This window comes from Rhinolophus sinicus, linkage group LG06 (genome assembly GCF_036562045.2).
Source record: "Rhinolophus sinicus isolate RSC01 linkage group LG06, ASM3656204v1, whole genome shotgun sequence".
Classification (NCBI taxonomy): Eukaryota; Metazoa; Chordata; class Mammalia; order Chiroptera; family Rhinolophidae; genus Rhinolophus; species Rhinolophus sinicus.
This window is the reverse complement of record NC_133756.1, coordinates 4228726-4250605: the sequence shown is the minus strand read 5'-3', so window position 1 is coordinate 4250605 and position 21880 is coordinate 4228726. Positions and strand designations below refer to the sequence as shown.

Sequence of the window (21880 nt, the reverse complement as noted above, 5' to 3'; positions counted from 1 at the left end):
GCGGGAGCGGAGTGGTAGGGAACGGATCGGAGAGGTAGCGGGCCAGGGCATGCAGGGCTGGTAGACTTGGCTTTGACTTTGAGTGAAGTGGGAGCCGCCGGAAAGCATTGCCCTGGCTGGTGTGTGGGGAGCAAGAGTGTAGACAGGAGGCCAGACAGGAAGCCAGGGCGCTCCTCCAGGTGGGGGCGCTGGTGGATTGAACCTAGGGGCCAGCAGGGAAGGTGGGAGAAGGGTTGGAATTTGGACACATTTTGAAGGTAGAGTGATAAGATTTGCTCACAAATAGAATATGGATGTGTGAAAAGTAGAGGAGACGAGAATGACACCCAGATGTCTGGTTTGGGCTGCTGAGTGGGGGAGCCATCATCTACCGAGATGGGGGAAACTACAGAAAGAAGAGGGCGTGTGTGTGTGTGTGTGTGTGTGTGTGTGTGTTTGGGGGGGGACCAAGAGTTCACGTGTGAGACGTGAAGTTTACGATGAATAGAGGTGTTCACGTGGAGTTACTTAGTATACAGTTGGATATGTGAACCGGGGTTTAGGGGAGACGTCACCTTGAAAATACCAATTTTGGCATTGTCAGGATACAGATGATGATTAGAGCTGTGAATTTTGAGGTGATGGGAGTGAGTGGGCATAGAGACGAGGTCCAGGGGCTGAGATTTGGAAACACCAGTGTTCAGAGGGCAGGATGCGGAGGACGAGGAAGAAGGAGCCCGTGACAGTGAGAACAGCAGAGAAGTGGACGACCGCAGGATGGTGAGTCTTGCTTGGTGGCCGAGTGAAGATCGTGTTTCAACAAGGAGGGAGTGACATCAAAAGATGCTGACAGGGCAAGTGGAATGAGGACTGCAGATTTACAGCTGGCTTTGGCCATGTGGACCTCGCTGTTGGTGACCCTGACAAGAGCGGTGGTGACAGGATGTTGGGGGAAAAAATCTGATAGGAATGGGCTGAATCAAGGCTGAGAGGAGAGAAATTGGAGAGAGCTAGTGTAGATACTCTAAGGGGTGCCTGTATGTGGAATGATAAAGTTACTTAATTTTTAAAATTTTCAGTTTCCTGAACTATAAAATGGGACAGTGACTCTACCTACATCGTAGGGTTCTTGGGAAGATTAAATGAGATGTTTCTGGAGAGTCAGTGGTTGGCGCCGAGTAAGCACTGACAAACATCTGCTGTTACTGGTCCTAGTGACTGAGGTGTGGGCAGGAGCATCTGACCTGGTGGGTCTGGATTCCGGGTTGTTTAAGGTAATTTCTGTGACTCTGCCCTCCTAGGGTTAGAAGTAAATCAAAAGTTTGCATCAATTTCCCATTTTCAGCAGTTATGAAGTGCCATCCAAAGATCAGAAAGTCAGAAACTCCACATTCCAGCTAAGTGGTGGGCTTATCCGGATGAATGTGCAAAGAAAACACGTTGCTTTCCTCATTCCTGTGTTCAGTTTTATTGCCTGCTTTTGCAAAATGGCACATCTCAAGATGAAAGCCACTTTGACCGTGAGTTAGAGTCTTTGAAGTATCGATTTTTCTGTTCTGATTATAAAAACACACACTAATTGTAGAAAAAATGGGAAAGTTGAAGAAAATGTACCAAAGAGAGATTTGTCTGAGGCCTCACACCCAAATACAGCTGCTGTTAACATTTTAGTAAATTTCCTACCAGTAGTTTTAGGAACTCTTTCAAAACGTACTTGAGATTGTTACATTGCTACACCGCTTTGTTTCTTGGTTTTTCTCTTCAGTATTGTGTGATAAGCATTACATTCTCATGCATATTTTTAATGTCTGTAACATGGAATGTTTGAGTTTCCCACGTAAACTTATATCAAAGTAAAATCATAATAATAGTTCACCCTCGTCGAGCCGTTGTGGAGGCCCAGGCTCTGTTTTAAGCACTTTACATAAATTAACTCATGTAGTCCTCATTACTTCCTTCTGACATAGGTACAGTCATTACCCTGATGTACAGTTCAAGTCCTGCTCACTGACCTAAATGCAGCCCTTCGTTGAATGTGAGAACCCAAAGGATGAGGGAAACAGACATTCCCTTAACAGCCAGTGTTAACCCTTAGCAGCCAGTGAGGGCTTTAGTGGGCTTGGGGTGCAGCCACCTTCTTCCTGAAACCCCTGTAGTGTTGGGCGTAGAGGTTGGGGACATGCCTCCCACTTCAGCTTTTCAGGAAAACATCCTAACCATTTTGATAACCATAAAAAGCAACAAAAGCCCCTCTGCACCCCTCCCCTCCCCGTCTCTTAGTGGTTGGAGTCCTCTGTTTGTTTCTCTGGATCTGCGTCCCGTCTTCACTCCTGTCACTGCCTCCTAGTTGACCCTTTGGTCAGAATTCCTGGGGACAGGAGTCTTCAGTGTTCAAGGATGGACAGAAACAACTGTGCCCTGAGCAGTGATTTTCTAACACTTTGTCCTCGACATCCAAAAATACCTTCCATGTCAGGACTCAGAACACACATGTGTATATACGAGGTGTACGTCTATGATGAAATACCTGAACAGAAGGTTCAGGAAGCAGTACTACCTGTGGTGCATTCTGCTATTTTCCACTCCATTCCATTCAATTCTATTAAAAATATACCAATCTCGGGCTGGCCCGGTGGCTCAGGCAGTTAGAGCTCCATGCTCCTAACTCCAAAGGCTGCCGGTTCGATTCCCACATGGGCCAGTGGGCTCTCAACCACAAGGCTGCCGGTTCAACTCCTAGAGTCCCACAGGGATGGTGGGCAGCGCCCCCTGCAACTAAGATTGATCACATCACCTTGAGCTGAGCTGCCGCTGAGCTCCCAGATGGCTCAGTTGGTTGGAGTGCGTCCTCTCAACCACAAGGTGGCCTGTTCGACTCCCGCAAGGCATGGTGGGCTGCACCCCCTGCAACTAGCAACGGCAACTGGACCTGGAGCTGAGCTATGCCCTCCACAACTAAGACTGAAAAGACAACAACTTGAAGCTGAATGGCACCCTCCACAACTAAGATTGAAACGACAGCAAATTGACTTGGGAAAAAAAAAAAAAAAGTCCTGGAAGTACATACTGTTCCCCAATAAAGTCCTGTTAAAATAAATAAATAAATAAGTAAATAAACAAATAAATATATATATATACCAGTCTCCACCCTACATTGATACTAAGACTCACTAATGGGCCAGTGGGTTACAACCTGCAGTAAGAAATTGCCACCTTGGAACACAACGTTGGTTCAGGACCAAGGACAGCAGCCTAGTTCTTCCTGGTCACAGTGTGGTTCCTTATTCTGACTCCTCCTGCCTGGGTTGGATCTTAGTAGTCTTAACATATCATGTCACTTTGTAATTTAGGTGCCGAGTGTTCCAAGATCATAGGCTTCCTGAAAAGAAGGCCTGGGCCTTCTCCATGGCTTATATCCTCCGTAATGTCTGACCCGGATCCCTAAGGAATTAAATGAGCTCAAACTGGGGGCACTGCTGGCTGCAGATCCACTGGGATCGGCTTCATAGACTGTCGTCATGTTGGACAGGGTTGGCCTCCTTTTTTGGAATCTCTTTCTTTTTTATACCCTGTTTCCCCGATAATAAGACCTAGCCGGACAATCAGCTCTAATTCTTCTTTTGGAGCAAAAATTAATATAAGACCTGGTCTTATTTTACTATAATGTAAGACCGGGTCTTATCTAACATAATATAATATAATACTGGGTCTTATATTAATTTTTGCTCCAAAAGACTCATTAGAGCTGATTGTCCGGCTAGGTCTTATTTTCGGGGAGACACGGTATTACCAGAAAAGGACCAATTCAGCCCTCCTGTTGCTATTACCCTGTGATGACACTTTGAAAAAACAAGCTCCCTTTTAATAAAAGCTTGGCTATTACATTCAGCATCGTCACATCACAGTTCTCAGGAAGGTGCATTTGGTTGACTGTTTGTTATGCTGCAGCCCATGTTGCTCTTTATATGACACAATATGATACTTTGGGCTCCTCACCTTTCATCTCGCTGCTTGATGTTATCAAGAAGCAGGAGAAGGGGAAGATCTCATGTTTCCTTTGAAAGCAACCTGAGATTCTGAGGGGAGGGCCCCCCGGGTCACGGGAAAAATGCCATAGACTTACCAATGGTCCGTGTTTTCATGCATCTACCACTTGTAATTAGGGCCTGGTATGGGACTAGCCTTGTTTTTTGGGGAGCAGGGCATCTGCACGAGTGATCAACACTGTGTGTGGGTTGGAGCCTGGACCTGTTCTGTTTTCCCAAAGTGATTCCTGCTGCAGCAGCACATCAGTGGGCCTTTTGAATTGTGTGTCACCCAGGACGGCTGTGCTCATGCATATGTTAAGGTCTTCGGAGAGCAAACTCAATGGCTCTTCAAAGCGGGGTAGAACAATTACCTCTGGAAAATTCATGAATTCTCCTCCTGTTTACTCTTCGATTGCGAAATCTCCGAGCTGGGGTGCTTGCTTGCCATGTGGGATTCATGATCACAGACGTTAGCAAATGGAGGTGGTGACTAAGCTGAACTTCTCTTATGAAGGTGGGTTATGAAATCCAAGTAGCATTGCAATCCAAACACCTTTCATCTAGTAATGGCCACCGGTGGCCTATCATCAAGTCATCCTCCGTTAGCTACACAATTAACTTGTTTGTTTGAAGTGCGAATTAAGGATTTGAGGCATTTGCTAATTAATCTTACTTGCTCCCTACGTTAGCTGAAATCCCTGTTTCCTGAATTCAGGCAGTTCTGGAATTGAAGGAAAAATGTTTGTTGACTCTCTTTTCTTCCTACATGCAATCAGCTTCTGCTCTGCCTTTGCACAGATGGAGCAAAGTGGCTCTCGAGCCCTCCTTCCCCACTGCATTCTTCCTTAATTCCTCTCTCAGTTCTGTAACTTCTGGGAGGTGCCTCCTGCTTACTGCTCTTCTAATGGCTCTCTTCCTCGGGGTGCTGAAGCCCTTCTGTGGGAGCAGAGGAGTCTCCCCCTTGCCAGCCTCCTTTGAGTCTCCCTTTGTTTTGTGACTCTCCTCCGGAATGAGTTTCTTTTGTAGATAATGGGATTCCATTATGGGGCGTTAGGGCTGCTCCGGATTGTCTGCTGTGAGGGAAGATAGGAGGGTTTGATCAATGGTTCCTCTTGTATCTTAGATGTGTTAATTTTAAGATGGCTTGTTTCTGTTTTTATTAGTTTTATTGGATTTGGGGTAGGGGAGGGGTTAGGATGAGTGTTGGTGTTTGTTCTGCTAGGAAATGTAGGTGTTCAGAGTAAGGCGGCTCTGCTTTGCTTGGAGGCAGGAAGGGCCTGGAGCGAGGCCAAGTGCACAGGATGGCTCTGTCCCTATAGGCACCAGAGCCTGTCTGCTCCTTTCAAAGCCTTTTCTGACCTCTTTCAATGATTTAAGACCCACTTCCAAAGGGCTCTACTGGTTAATATGTTAGAGCAGAGGTGGGGATTTGTAGCATTGTGGGTGGGGTTATCTATTGGTAGAAAGAGAACACACACACACACACACACACACACACACACACTCACACTCCTGATATAAATTCCTGATTTATTCAGACAAGGATTCGGAATTTATCTCAAAGGGAGGTGGCTACACAAAGACCAGGTGGATGCAGGTTATTTTTACGTAGCTTGTCCCTCGTCCCTAGTTCTTAATGGGAGTTGGCAGTGTGTGGCTGTCACTGACAGTATCTGTGCAGATAAAATCCTGCCAGGGTTGAAAAAGAAGCCAAATTCTTGCAACACTATTTCTGTTTTATATTTAGGTTTATGTCACCATTCTAGAAGTACTTACGACAACATTCTGTGCTCTTTTAGGCTCTCCTGACTCTTGAACTGAGTGTGGCAGATCAGCAAGTGTACATCTTACCTGCTCCCTACTTTACGGGGAGAGAGGTGGAGGGCAGGCAGTGCTAAAGCAGAATCAGTGGTCAGTTGTCCCTGGACACCGTCTGTCCCTCCCACGTTTTGCATTTGGGGAAGCCTGGGTCCCCATCTCCATGGGAGCCTCTCTCTCAGGCAGCCATGGCACCTTCAGCGTTTTAACCCATTTGCTTTGGGCTGGCTATGTATGTCCTTTATCCAATGACTGCTGACCTCCCAAAGAAGGAAATGGAAATATAAAACTTAATGGCGAGACTTTTGCTGCTGTTCATGATGGAGTAACTGGAGCCAGGTTTGTCCTCTTGCCATCAACAATGATAAAACTGGACAAAATACATGAAATAAAGATTTTCAGGTGTTTCACAATAGTCAAGGCAGGACTGTGGTGCCTTGAGGAGATTGTGGGTCCTGCAATCTCTGTATTTCTGCCTGGAGGCGCTCCAAGACGGTGGTTTCAGGGCAGGTACCCCATGCAGAGTACAGTCTTCTTGCTGAGTGGAGGAGACTGGTATCAGAGCTTGGGGAGTTTGAGGTGGCCAGAATTCAGAAGGCAGAATTATCAGAGAGGAGAGGGCCTTGCAGAGAAAGTTCTCCAGAAATCTGCCTGGGGGCCCCTGAAAAGTTCTGTTGCAGTGTAAGGGGACACCCCACAAGGTTGGGCTAAAACATCTAAGGTCTGTAAGGTGAAAAGTTCCCAGAGCTCATACAGGACTGGGAGGTATTCAATTCCGACCAGTCAGATTGGAGAGCTCTCCTTGAGTAAATGGTACATTCAGTCCAGAAGTAAAAAATAATAGTAATAGTATGGCTCAAACATGTCTAGAATAAGAGGTGCTGTAGACCCACCCTTACAAACATCAGAAATAAGTCTTGAGAGGCTCACGTTGACCTTCAGATACCTGCCAGAGCAAAGCCTAGCACTCTTTATTTAAAGATGTAATGACTGACAATTTCCCAAAGTTGATGAAAACTATAAAGCCAGTGATTCAAGAAGCTGAACACAAGCAAGATAAATACAAAGAAAGCAACAGCAAGACATACCTTAATCAAATTGCTTCAAATCAGCGATAAAGAAAAATCTTAAAATCAACAAAAGGAGGGTAAAAGCGACACATTACAGGCAAGAAAGATACAAATGTCTACAGATTTCTCATCAGAAACCATGCAAGCCAGAAGACAATGGAATGGAGTCTCTTAAGAGCTGAAGGGGGAGAAAACTGTGCCTAGAATTCCATATTCAGTGAAATGATCTTTAAAAAAATTAAAGTGAAGTAAAGATATTTTCCAATAAATGGACAGACACACAGGCACTTTACACTTATCAGAGAATTCATGGCTTGGAGACCTGCACGACTATAAGAAATGTTAAAGCAACTTTCATGTGAAGAAAAATGATACCAGTGAAAACTCAGAACTCTGCAGAACAATGAGGAATGCTGAAAATGGTAAATATGTAGGTAAATATATTTCCCTTCATTTTAAATTTATTTAATAGATAATTGTTTAAATCAGTACATGGCAGTCTATAATATATCTAGAAGTAAAATACACAGCAACAAACAACACCAGGACTAACAGAAGGGGTAAAGTGGAAGGATAATGTTTAGGCCCTTACAAGGTACGTAAAATGGCGTACTATTATTTGAAGGTAGATTCTGTTACGTTAAAGATGTGTAGTATAAATCCTAGAGCAACCACAAATAAAACAGAGGCAAACCTAATAAGCCAATAGCAGAGGTAAAACGGAATACTAAAAAAAAGAGAAAAAAAACAGTTAATTCAATAGAAGACAAGGAAAGAGGACAAGGGGACAAAGAGCAAATGGGACAAATAGAAAAGAAATAGTAAATTTAAAATCAACCACATCAATAATTACACTAAATAGAAACAGTTGAAACATGCGAAGCGAAAAGCAGAGAACTTGGAGTAGACAAAGATTTCTTAAATTGGACGGTAATGGGGAAAATTATAAACTGGACTTAACCCAAATTAAAAACGTCTGCTCTTTGAAATACGACTTTGAGAAAACGAGGAAGTAAGCCAGAGACTGGAGGAAATATTCATAATGCGTAAACCCGATGAAGGACTCATATCTAAAAATACAAAAAGAACTATTCCGATTCAACGATAAAAGTACAAACAGCCTAATTAAAAATTAGGCAAAAACTAAAACAGACTTCACAAAAGAAGATATGTAAGTGGTCAATACACACATGAAAAGAAGGTAAGTATCATTAGTCATTAGGGAAAAGCAAGTTGAAACTTCAATGTGATAAACTACAGACCCACTAGAATGGCTAAAATTGAAGAGACCAGCAGTGTCAAGTGTTGGTAAATATGTGGAGAAGCTTTCATTCGTATACATTCCTAATGGAAATATAAAATAGTGCAACCACTTTGGAAAACAGTCTGGCAGTTGTGCATAGACACATACCATGTGACCGAGCCTTTCTAGAACTAGGGTTTCACCAAAAGGAAATGAAAACATAGGTCCACACAAAGATTTGTAAATAAATATTAATAATAATTTATTCATAACAGCCCCAAACTGGAAACAACATGAATGTTCCTGAACATTTGAATGGATAAACCAATTAGGACATATCTGTACAATTGGAATTATTCACTGCAGTAAAAAAGAATGGACTACTACTTATACACACAACATGATGGGTCAATCTCAAAAACATTATCTTGAGTGATAGAAGCCAGACCCAAAAAGAATACATACTGTATGATTTCATTTACAGTGGTACCTCGGTTTTTTGAACGTCTCCATTAACGAACATTTTGGTTTATGAACACCGTAAACTTTATAGATCTATGGTATCATTAGATAGTAAAATTCATGCTAAATTTGCAGTTTTAGGGGTTGATTTTAAAGGTCTGGAACGGATTAATCCATTTTGCATTACTTTCTATGGGGAAACGGTGCCTCGGTTTTCGAACGTTTCAGAACTGAGCCGTCTTCTGGAACTGATTACATTCGAAAAGTGAGGTGCCATTGTGTATAAAATTCTAGAACAGGCAAAACTAATCTACAATGACAGGAAGCAGATCAGGGGTTGCTCGAGGCTGGAGGGATGAGGTTGGCTGATGGAAACGGGGAAGGAAGAAACTTCATGGTGCTGGGAATGTTTCATATCTCGAGTGTGGTGATAGATACATATCTCATTGTTAACAGTCATTGAACTGTATGTTTAAAATGAGTTGCATCTTACTGTATGTAAATTATACCTCAGTGGAGCTGATGAAAAACCCCAGTGATGTCCTGTGTGCCAAGACTCGACATTCATCACATCATGTGATCCGGCTGTGTCACCCCATCTTGGGGGAGGAAATGCCCCCCATCCTGCAGCCAGAGGGAGATGGAGGAACTTTTTTCTACTCTACGAGAAATGCTTTTTATGTTCCCAAATAGGCAGGTGAGATCTTCTCACAAATTGAAGTGTAGGACACATGTTGTGCCGCTTCTTGGGCTGCTCTGTGGCCGGCACGGAGGAGACTTGCTGCCCTGTCCTCACTGGCGTAATTTGCATATTTCCCAGCATTCACGCTTCTTTGCCTTCATATCTTTTCATTCATCCTCCCTGTACTTTTTAGTATGTTTTCTAGGATGACACTGCAGTAAGGTTGTAAGTATCCTCAGGACTGGGGACGATTCTTTTATCAGCCATGGTCCAGTCAGGACACAGAAACCATACTGGTTATGTGAACAGAGAAAATGTAATATGAATTGTTGACTAGCAAAGGCGGTGGACTATTAATAGGGATAAAAGAAAATTCTAAGAGCAGCTACTACCTCTAGGCCGAGAAAGAGTAGCGAGTCGATAAACTGAAGAGTAGAAGAGGCCCCCACCCCGAGGCCCCCCCCCCCCCGCAGGCTGAAATTCGGCCATCAGAGCACAGGCCACCGTGCCTGGCAGGCTGCCACAGGGCACAGCACGGGTGGGTCTGCAGACCTGGCTCTCGCTGCTGACAGTGGCCCTGAGCTGGGCCGGCCAACAGGGGAGGGGACGTGTCCGAAGGCGCAGCTGGGGCTCCTCTGCTTGGCCACTGGGTTCCCGTAACAACGATGATGGTGACAATGGAGGACAGAAAGCAGAGGGGAGGAGTCTGCCTGTCACCACCATCCTGCAGGGTCACGTCATTGCTCTCTAGTGACAAAACTTAACATTCTGCCAAGCTGCACAGGAGAGATGGTGACAGGGCCCGGCTTCAGTGTCGCAAAGCAGGACAGAGAGGGGTGGCATTGGAGCTAAAATATAATAACTTGGCATCTGGCACAATATTGAAGACAAGTTGGGCAACCTGGAGACCAGCTTCATCAGCAACTGTCATTGGATTAGGGACAGCGAATGTTCAGCTTCACATCTCTCTTCTAAGCTCTGTTGCTCTCAATGTATTTATTTCTGGATCCCCTGTATCAGTAATGGTTTAATAATCCACCCCATTTCCAATCTGGAGACGTCAGAGGAAGAGCCCCACTTCTCGTGCCTACTAGGTGCAAGCAGGTATTATGGATGAAGACAGCCAGCCAGGTGGGGAGGTCGCCACCTGACAGCTCCTGCCCGTCCGAGGGAGCAGCTGCTCCGTCAGCTTCACCCAGTGGGTTCTCTGCGGGGATGGGGGCCAGAGTTGCCAGACCTGCTTATTTTCCAGGAGACTCTGGAAATGTCTGTCTCCCAGTCTTGAAATACTGACAAACAAACCAAATGGGAACAAGGGCTGTGTGTACATCTTTTGGTAGACTCAGCCTGGGGGCGTCCTTTCCTTTGGAGATGTCCTCATCTGCTCCCGCTGTGCTCCAGCCAATTGTTTTGCAAACCCCATTCATTTCACCAGGCAATTGTGCTGCAAACCCCATTCATTCCACTTTTGAAAACAACTAAACTTTGTCCCACCTTTCCCGTATCCATTGTCGCAGTTCAGGTCTCATACTCTCTTTCCTGAGCTGTAATCATAGTCCCCGACCAGCGGTCTCCTCTCTGCCAGGACACCGTCAAAGCCACGTTCCTACAGCAAGCTCTTTGTGTGTCTCCCCCATGCTGAAAAGCATTCCACGACCCCCGTGGCCCTTGCGGATAAAACTCCATTCCCCCGGCATTTGGATTCCTGCACAGTTGGGAGCCTCCCTACCCTGTCCAGCTGTGGGTTCTGTCGTCCCCTTGCACTGCAGACTTCCTGTAACTCAAAGCTCACCAAACACTTTTGCTTTTCCCACTTCCCAGCTTCTGCATATGCCATTTCCTTTCCCTAATGCCTGTGCCATTTGTCAGCTTGGCAACCTCCTACTCATTCTTCAAGACCCAGTTGAAATGTTAGCTCCTGGGCGCAGCCTGCGCTTGTCTTCCCAGCGTGAGCACATTGTTCGTGCTGCTAACTTAGCACTCATCGTCTGTTTCGCAGTTGCCGCGATAGGCCTGGATCCTGTCTGTCTTCCCAGCTGTATCTTCCAGGACCATTACTCACATGTCTTTGTATCATTAGGGCCCCACATAGTGCGAGGCATATAGTAGGTGCTCAATAATTCATCGAATGATTGAACCAATGAGTGGATAATGAAATGAATGAAAGACTGGCTGGCTGGCTTCTTCCCCGAATCTCCCTCTGAACGTTTTGATGGTGGCTCACCGCTTCTGCTCTGATTGGCACTTTGATGGTCATGATAATGCTTTACCACGTCTCCATAATGGACAACCGACTGGGCCAGGCTTCATTTCACAAGTCGAGGCTGTTAGGAGTGTATCTTGACTGCTCCTTACCATGAAGTTGTCCAGACCAGACATCCCTGGATGGCTGAGCGCTTAGTCACCACCACCCTCATACGTGGTCAGAGTCACGCAGTGTATCACATATGCATGAAAAGGTGGAAACCACTGTACTACATGCTAGTTGTTTTAGCAAGAGCTGGTCATTTTGAAAGCATGATTTGGGGGTTGGTTTTGACTGGTGAATGGGGACCCAGACGTCCAGTAGAGGGTGTTGGCTTGGCTGGCTGGGCCCTCGGGAAGGACAGCAGTGGATGGGGACAGGGATCTGGAGACGGGGCATTGCACTGTTGGACCCAGGGTTGGAATGTTTATCTTGAAAGAGAAGACCCACCAGCCTTATGCATGGGGCACCCTGGAGAGAGAGCAGGAGAGAGATGTCCCCGGGACCCTGGAAGCATTTTGGAATGGCTACTTATTGATGGAAATCAAGACCCACTATTTTTTGTAAAGTGCAGTGAGTGGTGCGTTTTGAGAAAGTTTGCTTCCATGGTAAACATGTTGGTTAGAAGTCATTAACATGACATTCACACATTCCTAATAAAGTACATAACACAAACCTGGCACCTTTGAAATACCCAGAGGGTATTCAGTATGAGTCTTAAAATCAAGAGCATCGGAAACAAGATATTTTCACTTATCGTTTGGGAGTAATCTAATTGCATTTGTGGCTCCAGCTGGTGCTGGGGCCAGCTGCTAGGCGAGTCCTGCACCCCCACCCCCTCAGCTTTGGTCCCTCACAGAGAAAACCCTCCTGCAGGACTCTCATAAAAAACAAACTTAAAAAAGTATCCCTTGGCTGAAAGATCCGTTTTTGTGTGTGTGTGCAAAATATGAGATATATAGATCACAGTTATTTTTATTACTTAGACTCAGAAGAATACAAAACAAAACCCCTCTCTTATAGTTTGCTGTTTGGTTTAATTTGTCCCAGTGAGGACTAATGTCCCCTTAGGACTGACCCTTCTCTCTGCCTGGCATTGTGCCCATGTTCTGAAGGCAGAGTGGGGGTGGGCAGTGCCAGGACAGCTGCCTGAAGACGATTGAAGGAAAGGGGCTTCTGCCCTTTTCCGGGGGCTGCGTCGGGGACCACGTCGGGGCTGGACCATTGTGTAGGGTGTCTGCTGCGGGTGGCTGGACGTGACCGCAAGCTTGGGCTGGGAGATGGAGGGGAATTCAGCCGCTCTGAGACTCCCACCTCCTCTCCCTGACACATGCAGCCTCCCACACACCAGAGGCAGAACATGCCCCCCCACCCCCCGCCCCAGATGGACCCATGGGACAGGGAGCCCTGCTTCAGAGGCAGCGTTTGCTGCAGCAGCCCCTTCGTCACGCCTGGGCTCACTGTTAGCCCTGTGGGCGCAGAGGGCTTGGCTGCAGACGGCGCGTTGTTTTCTGCAGGCTCCTGTGGTATTTATATTGTAGAGCCATGCTGGCCATGTGGCTGCCACATGTGGTTGTCACGCACTTGAAACACGGCTGCCCTGAACTGCAATGGGCCGTCAGTGGAAAATACATCAGAGTCTGAAAAGGTGGCACAGAAAAGAATGTGAAATAGCTCGTGACTCATTTTTTGTTTAATTAGTGAAATCGTATTTCGAATACATTGGTTTAAAACAGAAAATATGTAGACAAGTAAGATATATAATCAATATTAATTTCTTCTGCTTACATTTTTTTTTTTTTTTAAATGTAGCTTCTAGCAATGTCACAATCGCGCCCGTGGCTTGCATTTGTGGCTCACGTTACATTTCCACTGGGCAGCGCTGCCCTGGTGCTGCTGGCCGACCGGGGGCTGCCATCTGAGTGTGTCCTGATTAGCAGGACATCTCTGTCCCTTCACATCAGGCATCAAGCCTTAATGGCAACTGCAGCTTTATCTATCTACCCCCACAGGTCCCCAACTGGCCGCAGGAGTTGGTGCAGACAGACTGTATCTGTTTGCGTCCTTTAGAGGAGAACTGCGTTCTTTCCTTTACCTCCTCTGCCATTTGTCAGCTTTAGCTACAGGAACCGATTGCGGCTCTAAGTGACGTAGGAACGGAGACTCAGACCCGCCCCGGACTCTGCAAAACTGGGGAGGGTGAGCCACTAAATGCACATAAATGCTTGCAGCAGACAGCACTGTGTGCTAGGAGCCCAGGAGTGGTGCACCCACTGCCGAGAAGGTTCCAGAAGCTGGAGTTCACTGTGGAGTGAGACAGCAGGAAGACTCCCTGGAGTAGACGGGTTATGAACAGGGCCGGGCAGGTCATGTAGGCAGAATCAGTGCACGGGGGCTGAGGTGGGAAAGGGCAGGAGGAGCCAGGTGGGCACAGCAATCGTTCTTACCCACCAGCCCCCGGAGCGGCCCCCACGGGTGACCCCTGAGCCCCGCCTGCCCACAGCTGGCTCACCCCAGATGGGCTTTGCAGGCCTCCATCAGAGCCCATCAGCCTGGGGGCAGGCAGGCCCAGCCCCACCTGGCAGTTGGGTAGTGAGCGGTCTTTGGATGCCTGTGGATGGTGGAGAGGCACCGATGCCAGGCACAGAGCTGCGGTGCCCCCCAGTCCTGCCCTTGCTGCCCTTCACCCTGGGGCTTGATCAGGGCCTCAGGGAGGGGCCACCACCTCCCTGGTCTGTGGGACCCAATCTGATGCCGAGTAGCTACAAGGGGCCTGTGGGACGCCCCTGGTTTGTTCCCTTGCCACACAGACATCATAGCTTGGCGGCAGTTTTTCTGTTTGAACATCCAGAGGACAAACTAAACATTTAAAATCTGCAAGCTGGACAGTCTTTGCTTTGGAGCCTGCAGTGAATTCCTTCATCTTGACAGTCGAGTCATTCTTTCCAGCACTGATGCAGGATTTAGGATCCAGGAAGAGGGAGAGGCCAGGGAGGCAGGGAGCTGGACGAGGCCTGCGGGTCAGGGTCCCCTTTGGAGGCCGGGAGGGCTGGCGCTTCATCCGGGGCCACACCTCGCTTCATGTCTACACTCTATTGTTGTGGTAAAATACACATAACGTGACACTTACCGTTAGGGGCATTTCATGAATTTACAATGTCGGGTAACCTTCACCCCTACCTACTTTTAGACATTTTCATCCGCCCAAAAGGAAACCCTGTTCTTATCAGCCGTCACTGCCCATCCTCCGCTGCCTCCAGCCCCTGGCGACACTGAGTTTACCTGTCTCTATGGGCTTGCCTGCTCTGGCCGTTCCGTGCAAACGGAATCACGCAGTGTGTGCTCTTCTGTGTCTGGCGTCTTTCACTCAGCGTGATGTTTTCAAGGTTCATCCACGTAGCATGTGTGAGAACTTGATTCCTTCTTATGGCTGAATAACATCCTGTTACAAGAATCCACCACGGTTTGTTTATCTGTCCATTTGTTGATGGACACGTGGGCTGCTTCCACCTTTCGGCTTTTGCGCATAATGCTGCTGTGAACGTTTGTGTACACGTTTTTGTGTGAGTCCCTGTTTTCACTTCTTTGGGGCACACTCTCTTCTTGTTTGAGCCTCCTGTGAATTTCCTGGGCCAGACTTGAGTTTGAGAGGCATCGAATAAGTGGGGAAGATCGTGCATGCGAGTTAGGAGCCGTGGGTCCTGGTTTGGCTCAGCTACAAATGTGTTGACCGTGGGCAAGTCCCTTCTGTTCTCTGTGCCTCAGTTTCCTGCTCTGTAGAAAGGAGACTGACCAGACCTGTGTTTCCATCTGCCTGCTTTGGTGGAGCTTTGGGGAAAGCCGGAGAGTTGGGCTGAAGATCCTTCTTTTCAAACCTCTTCCCCTCTTCAGCTAGAGCGCCTCTCTGTCGTTTTTGTCTGCCTTGTAAGACATTCTAAGCAGCAGGTTTCATGGATATCAGGGATTTTTCCTATCACTGAAGTAGGTGAAGCAAATAAGGGTTTTTGGGTGGAAATGAGGTTGATCGTGCTGGTAGGACAGAATCCCACTCATGGATGCTCAGTCTGTCTCCTTCTGGTCCCTGAAGAGAGGTGGGACAGTGAAATGACTCTGGGTCCGTGGGGGGCAGGAGGCTGTTAGCCTGTGTTGGGGACGGCATGACTGTCCACTTGCAGGTTTTTCTTTTCTCTATCTGAACACATCATGGCTGTCTGAGAAATTAGGAACCATTCTGCATGGGTTTAGGTTCTGGTTCTACAGAGACTAGTCATGTGACCATGGACAAACCACTTAACAGCTCTGTGCCTCAGTTTCCCCACCTGTAAAATGGGCATGGTTTCTACGTCACACTTTATTATGAAGATTAAGCGAGGTTGTCTTCCTTAGGGTCCTAGAGGAGTACGTGGCCCGAGACATCACTCTCCCACTGTTAGCCATTGTGACGGTAACAATGACATGGATGGCGAAGCCCCTCTTCCCCCAGGGTCACCCCCCTTCCCTAGCCCAGCGGACTCTCCTGACTCTCAATTCTGATGGTTCTTACTTTGTTCCACACTATTCGGCATCTTCATGTTCCGTGTGGTTCTTTGGCTTGTGCGCATCTATCTCACCAACCAGTTCCTAAGCTCTGGGAAGGCAGGGTCCGGCCCACCGCCTGCACGCCTGAGGACGAGGTGGGCCAAGACCCAGAGATGGGCAATGGGCTGGGTGGACTGGAAAGCACGGCGACTCAGACGTGCCCCGTCCAGTGGGGAGCCAGGCGGCAGCTCAGCTCGGGGGTCTAGCCAACTGTGCGGAGCCTGAGTCTGGGCATTTTGTTTCCTTGGCTCAGAAAGGCTGCTGTTAAGTGGGAGGGGTGGTCCACCAAGGGGCTCTGTTTGGGGGGGCCATGGTTACTTTGGGGGTGGAGGAGGGAGAGCCTGGTGCTCAAAGGCTGTTCATAAATCAGCGTGACCTCCGGGGGCCTCAGTAGACCTGTGGTGACCCTAGAGCTGGCTGCAGAGGTGCCCACTCAGCTGACCCTGCCAGAGCGCTTACCTTGAACTATTACAATGACGCGTCTCTATCCCCTACTCGACCCTGAGCTCTTTCCAGGCAGGCTTCATAGTGGTCTTGTTCACTGACTCGCACATAGTAGTTGCTCAATAAATATTTGTAGAGTAAATATTGAATGCGGTAAGTGGTTGGGGGAGCTTTTCTAATTGAAGCACAGTGGCAATGGCGGGGGCCGTACCAGGTTGGGGCGAGGGTTGGCTGACGGATGTTGATGACGGTCTTCTCTGGGTGTCTGGGTCTTTGGAACACTGTGGCAAATCTAGAGGTGGCTGGGACACACTGCGTCCCCATCCTTCTGGGCCAGGAGGGGCCACTTAGTCTCAGCATGATCCTGGGCCATAAGTCTCAGGGTTCCAGGTGGCTCAGACTATTTCTCTGGGTCCCAAGCCTCCGATAATTCAGGTATATGGGCTGATACACATAAGGGGCTCAGTTTATCCATTTACTGACTCCAGCGGCTGTCTGCTCTCAGTGTTTTGTGAAGCCCAGCGGGCACCAGTAGATAAATGGAAGCATTGACTCCACTAGCTCTGAACAGTCATTGTGAAGTTACCATTCATGGCGGGCAAAGGAGGGTGCAGGGGTGTCGGGGGGATCGTGAAGGCAAGTCCAGCAGCGCTGGCAGCTTCTGCTGAGCCTTTGGTGCCTGGACAGGCAGCTCACACTGGGTAGCCCTTGTGGTGACAATAATGGCAGGTGTTGCTGTGGGCATTGCTCTAGTATTGAGTGTCATAAGAATTGTTGCTCGTTATAACTGCCCCGGGCGGTGGTATTATCTCAGTTTCATAGGAAACTGAGGTCTGGGCAGGTTAAGCCATGTGCTCAAGATCTGGTGGGTAATAAGTGGCCAGCCAGCAGCCAAAGCAGGTCTGTTTGCTTCCAAAGAAGCACGTGTTCTCACCCGTGACACTATGTCACCTTCCTACAGCGACTCAGAGTTAGTTAAATCTCTGGTTAGAGGTTTATCTGGGAACTGCTGTGTTTTGCTGCTTTTAAGCTCTTGCTTCCACTATTTTCAGTAATGAACGTATATCCAAACACACAGCACACTCAGAACACGCACACAGACACACATTTATGTGTGTGGATATGCACATTTGTTTCTGTAAGGCCCATTCTTCCCCTCCCCCCCACCCATCCATCCACCTACCAAGCATTTCTCAGGACACTCTTAGGTTCTGGAATACATCAGTGATGACATACTTCTTGCCCTTGAGGCGCTCATGGTCCCGCGGGGGATGCTATCTAGGTAAACAAGCAATTGGGACGCACAGTGATAAATCCTACATGCTGGAGGAAGGTTCCGGGTGCCAGGGGAGCACACAGGATGGGCATCCAGTCCTGTCATGAATAGTTAGGAGGGCTGGCCAAAGCAGCTGACATCCTTTTCTCGTGAGACCTTAGGGAAGTGTTTTTTAAGGAGAGGACATAGGATACAAAAGGGCTCTGGGATGAGGGAGAACCACGTGCTGGTCAATCACTGATTGCACCAAACATGGGCAACTCCATGTTTGCCAGAGGTCTCTGCTTCCCAGGTGCTTGGTGAAAGGTCCAGGTTCCGGACTGAGGTGGCGTGGGCTCCGGGGGACCGGTCACTGGCTACCTTGTGGCAGTGGCTGGTTTCCATGGTTATGTGAGACGCGGATCGCCACCTGGGCCTACAGCATGGCTGGTGTTTTCTAACATGCTCTACTTACCTGGTTTTGGTGATAGTCTCTTCTTTTTCCTCAAGGCCAAGTTTAGGGTCTCTGGCCACAGGTCTGAACTCTATTATGTCCAAGCCCAGTGCAGTCTAACTGCAAAAGAAGGCGGTGAGCCTCTGGGCAGAGGGGCTGCTCCATCCCAAGGAGCGCTCCAGGAACGCTGGCTGCAGAGAAGTTCAGGCCGAGGCCTCTTCTCTGCAGTTTTCCGATAGTCAAGGGCAGCAGCTCCGTGCTGTATCATCACCAAGATCAAGGGAGATGTGTACTAGTGCAACCTTAATTTAACTTACAATCCCTGCCAATTTCACGTTAGCAGATCCGTTTGGAGCTGGAAGTAATGGGCCATATCATGCCTCAGAGCTGGAGCAATGACTTATGTTGATGTCACCCACTGGCTTTTTATGGAAATTATTAATAAATCAGTAATTCTATCTGCAGTGATGTTGTTGTGTTTATAAATATTTAATTTACCTTCAGGTGCCCACGTTTTCTCCATCTTTGCCTTAAACTCTGCTGACGTGGCTCTTCTTTCTGAAGCGCCGCTCAATAGATTCAGTCATCAGTGGTGGAAAAGGTTAACTTTCTCTCTCTCTCTCTCTCTCTGGAATATGCCTTCTTTATCGTTTCTTTTTAATCTTTGTGTGATTTGGCTCAGGGGGTTGGGAATCAAGCTGAGGGAATGCAACGTCTCTTGTGACAATGATGAAAGATTAGTTCAGCTTCAGAAGAAGACAGACTAAACTTTCCAATTATGACCTTGCATGAGTGGAGACCTGTTGTTGGCATGTGTTTTTCCCTCCTTCAAATTAATGACATTTGGAATCTGAAATGGTGTCTGATGTTTTCCTCCCACAGAGAAATATCTTTGTCCTTGCCACCAACTCATCTTTTGAAACCCAATACTTTGATTATTATGGTATGGCAGGTTGACTGGAAAGGGCTAAAAAAAAAAAATCAAAATAGAAACACAGTCTACGTCGAGTATTTTTCCGGCAGAGATGGGGTTCTAGCCTCGCAAAGGAGGACAACAGCTGGGGAACAACAAAATCTTTCTTACCTCTCAGGATCCAACGTGAGCTAATTGTTGTTATTATCTTTTTATTCTTCTGTTTCAGGAAATTGCAGCTTATTTAATAACATTTGAGAAACACGAAGAATGGCTAACCACATCCCCTAAGACAAGGTAATGTCCCAGATCTTGCAGTTTTTCAAATATGTACAGTAAATGGATTGATTTTCATTGAGTACCTGACCCGGCAGTCAATTCCCGGGCAAGCTGAAAATGCCATGTTGTGTTTGATAACTCGTGACACCGAGGTCTCATTAACTGCCCTAGGACTGTGGTAGTGAATGCAATGAGGTGACTTAAAAACAGCGCAGCTGCTGTCACGCAGGTCGGAACTTTTAACCTGATCATTTCACGCGCAATCCTTCCGCCGGGTGCTCTGATGCCTGGATGGGTAGGAACTCAGGGGAAGCTGATTTTGGGAAAGTGCCCTCCTGCCTCCCGTGCTCTCTAGAAACCTGCTTTTTAAAAGGGAAACTACCTGAACTGTCCACTTTCATCTCAATGCGTTTTATAGACTGAAAGTCAAGTTATTCTTGATTGTGGTAAGAAGCGCTCCCAGATCAGAAGCAATGGCTAAGTTTGCAGTTTATTCTACAGTGGCCTTGAACCTACCAACTGCCACAAGCACTGAACTTCTCTCGCCACTTGGCAATAGAGGGACTTGGTGGAGATATAGCTGACTTGTGTTCTGCCTGAGCAAGTGACAGTCTTTTGTGAAGAATAGTGCAGTTGGGATTTAGGGTTTACCTTAAATGCAGCCTCTTCTTTCTCCCCAGCTCTCAGTTTTTGTCTTTCGTATGTTACATTCTAGAGCTTCAGAAATATGAGGCCACTCTCTCCCAATCGCCACAACTTTTCTGTTGGTGGTGACAGGGCCAGGTGTTGATGAGTTTGAAGAGTGTGGCTTACAGGACGACTGGCCTGTGGGTTGGATTTCAGAGGCTGAATGCTCAGCCTATTTCACTTTGGTCAGAAGATCCTGAGGAAAGGGAGATCGGTCCTGAGATTTGCATCTTCCAGGTGGGGTAGAGGTTGGTTCTGAGTCTGTTACCTTTCTGCCTGAATCCCTCTGCAAGATGTCCTCAAGTCCTCAGCCTGCTGAGGGTGTGATTGCCTTTGCTGTAAAATCAAGTGGTTTGTATCAGTCAGCTTTCGCTGTGATAATGCTACGTAAGAAGCAATCTCCAAACTCAGTGACTTTTATGTCTTGCTCACAGGTCTGTGGGTCGGCTATGGCTTTGGGTTGGGTTCAGGACCACTCAACGTGTCTTTTTGTTCTGGGACCTAGAGTGGAAGCCCCCATTGTCTGGGACATCTGGTTCTGATGGAGGATGGCAGAGGCTTAAAAGCCCCAGGCAATCCATGCAGGCACAACGAAAACCCCTGCTGGGTGTGGCATCATATATCTCGCCTGCCCACAAATCCATTAGCCAAAGCAATTCCTGTGGCCCAGCCCAGTAAGAATGGGGCCAGGAAGGACATTCTTGCCTAGATGGTGGGGGGGATGGAGTGGGGAGTGAATGGGGACACTGTCTGCTATTTGGTGAGCACTGCTGTACCCCGAACCGTGGAAAGCCTGGCATGTCCAGCTCTGCTTTCTTCTGGGGCACCTTCTTCCAGGCAGTTATTCCCAAATTTGAGTGGGCACCAGAGTCAGCTGGAGAGCTTGTTACACTATGCACGGCTCCCCCCACCCTCACAGAGTTTCTATTCCATAGGTCTGGTGTGGGGCCTGGGCATCTGTCATTTCTAACAAGTTCCCATGTGATGGGATGTGGCCAGTCTGGGACCTCACTGTGAGAACCGCTGCCCTAGTTTCTTTGGGGAGAAGGAGGTTGGTCTGATTTCTGCCTCTGCACCATTTCCCGACTCCCAACAGGGGCTCTCGTCTTGAGCAGCCTCCGACCTCTCTATGCGCGCTTCGCGTCTCGGCAAAACACGCCTTGAATCTAAGTGGAAGGAAAGAGTGAGATCTCTGGACCATGCCCAGGCCAGACATTTGATTTCAGCTCTGCAGACGCGTGCCCGGCTTCAGCCACTGTTGACGGCAGAACAGGCTAGCATTTCAAGACAGGGGTTCTGCCTCGTGTTTCAGCCTCCAAAAGTTGGGTTTCAGTTGAGAAGGGAATGTCACTCACGGGCCTGCCTGACTCACTTGGCTTTTCAGGGTATAAATAGAGCCAAGGGACTATTCCCATCCTGACGCTCAGGGGCGCACGTGGAGGAGCAGAGGGACTGTGTTTCAGATATTAACAGATCTGGTTTAGAGTCATGGCCTGTCACTCAGTAGCTTTGTGGCCTTAAGAAGTCACTTTATCCCCTTTAAAAGCTCCACCTTTTCTTGGTCACCTATGAAATAGAGCTGATGTTGACCCTGCTGTCATTGGGTCGTTAAGGATTGAATAAGATGATATTTGCCATCTTGCTTTGCATACTGTGAGGGTCTGTGTCGATGCACGGGGATGTCACCATTCCTCTCGTCAGCGAGGGACAGTCCCCGGGCCTGCTGGAGCCTCTGGCCTCAGG

At 47.7% G+C, this 21880-nt stretch overlaps 1 protein-coding gene across 22 annotated transcripts in view; it reads left to right on the top strand.

Moving 5' to 3' along the window:
* Window positions 1–21880, top strand: part of CAMTA1 (calmodulin binding transcription activator 1) — an 813322-nt gene that overhangs the window by 259586 nt on the left and 531856 nt on the right. For 19 of the 22 annotated variants that reach the window (XM_074334131.1, XM_074334135.1, XM_074334133.1 and 16 more), the window contains one exon: window positions 19401–19468. The exons of the other annotated variants lie outside the window; for them this stretch is intronic. In XM_074334131.1, the coding sequence (XP_074190232.1) occupies window positions 19401–19468 (68 nt within the window). The remainder of the gene's footprint in view (window positions 1–19400; window positions 19469–21880) is intronic. 22 annotated transcript variants of the gene reach the window in all.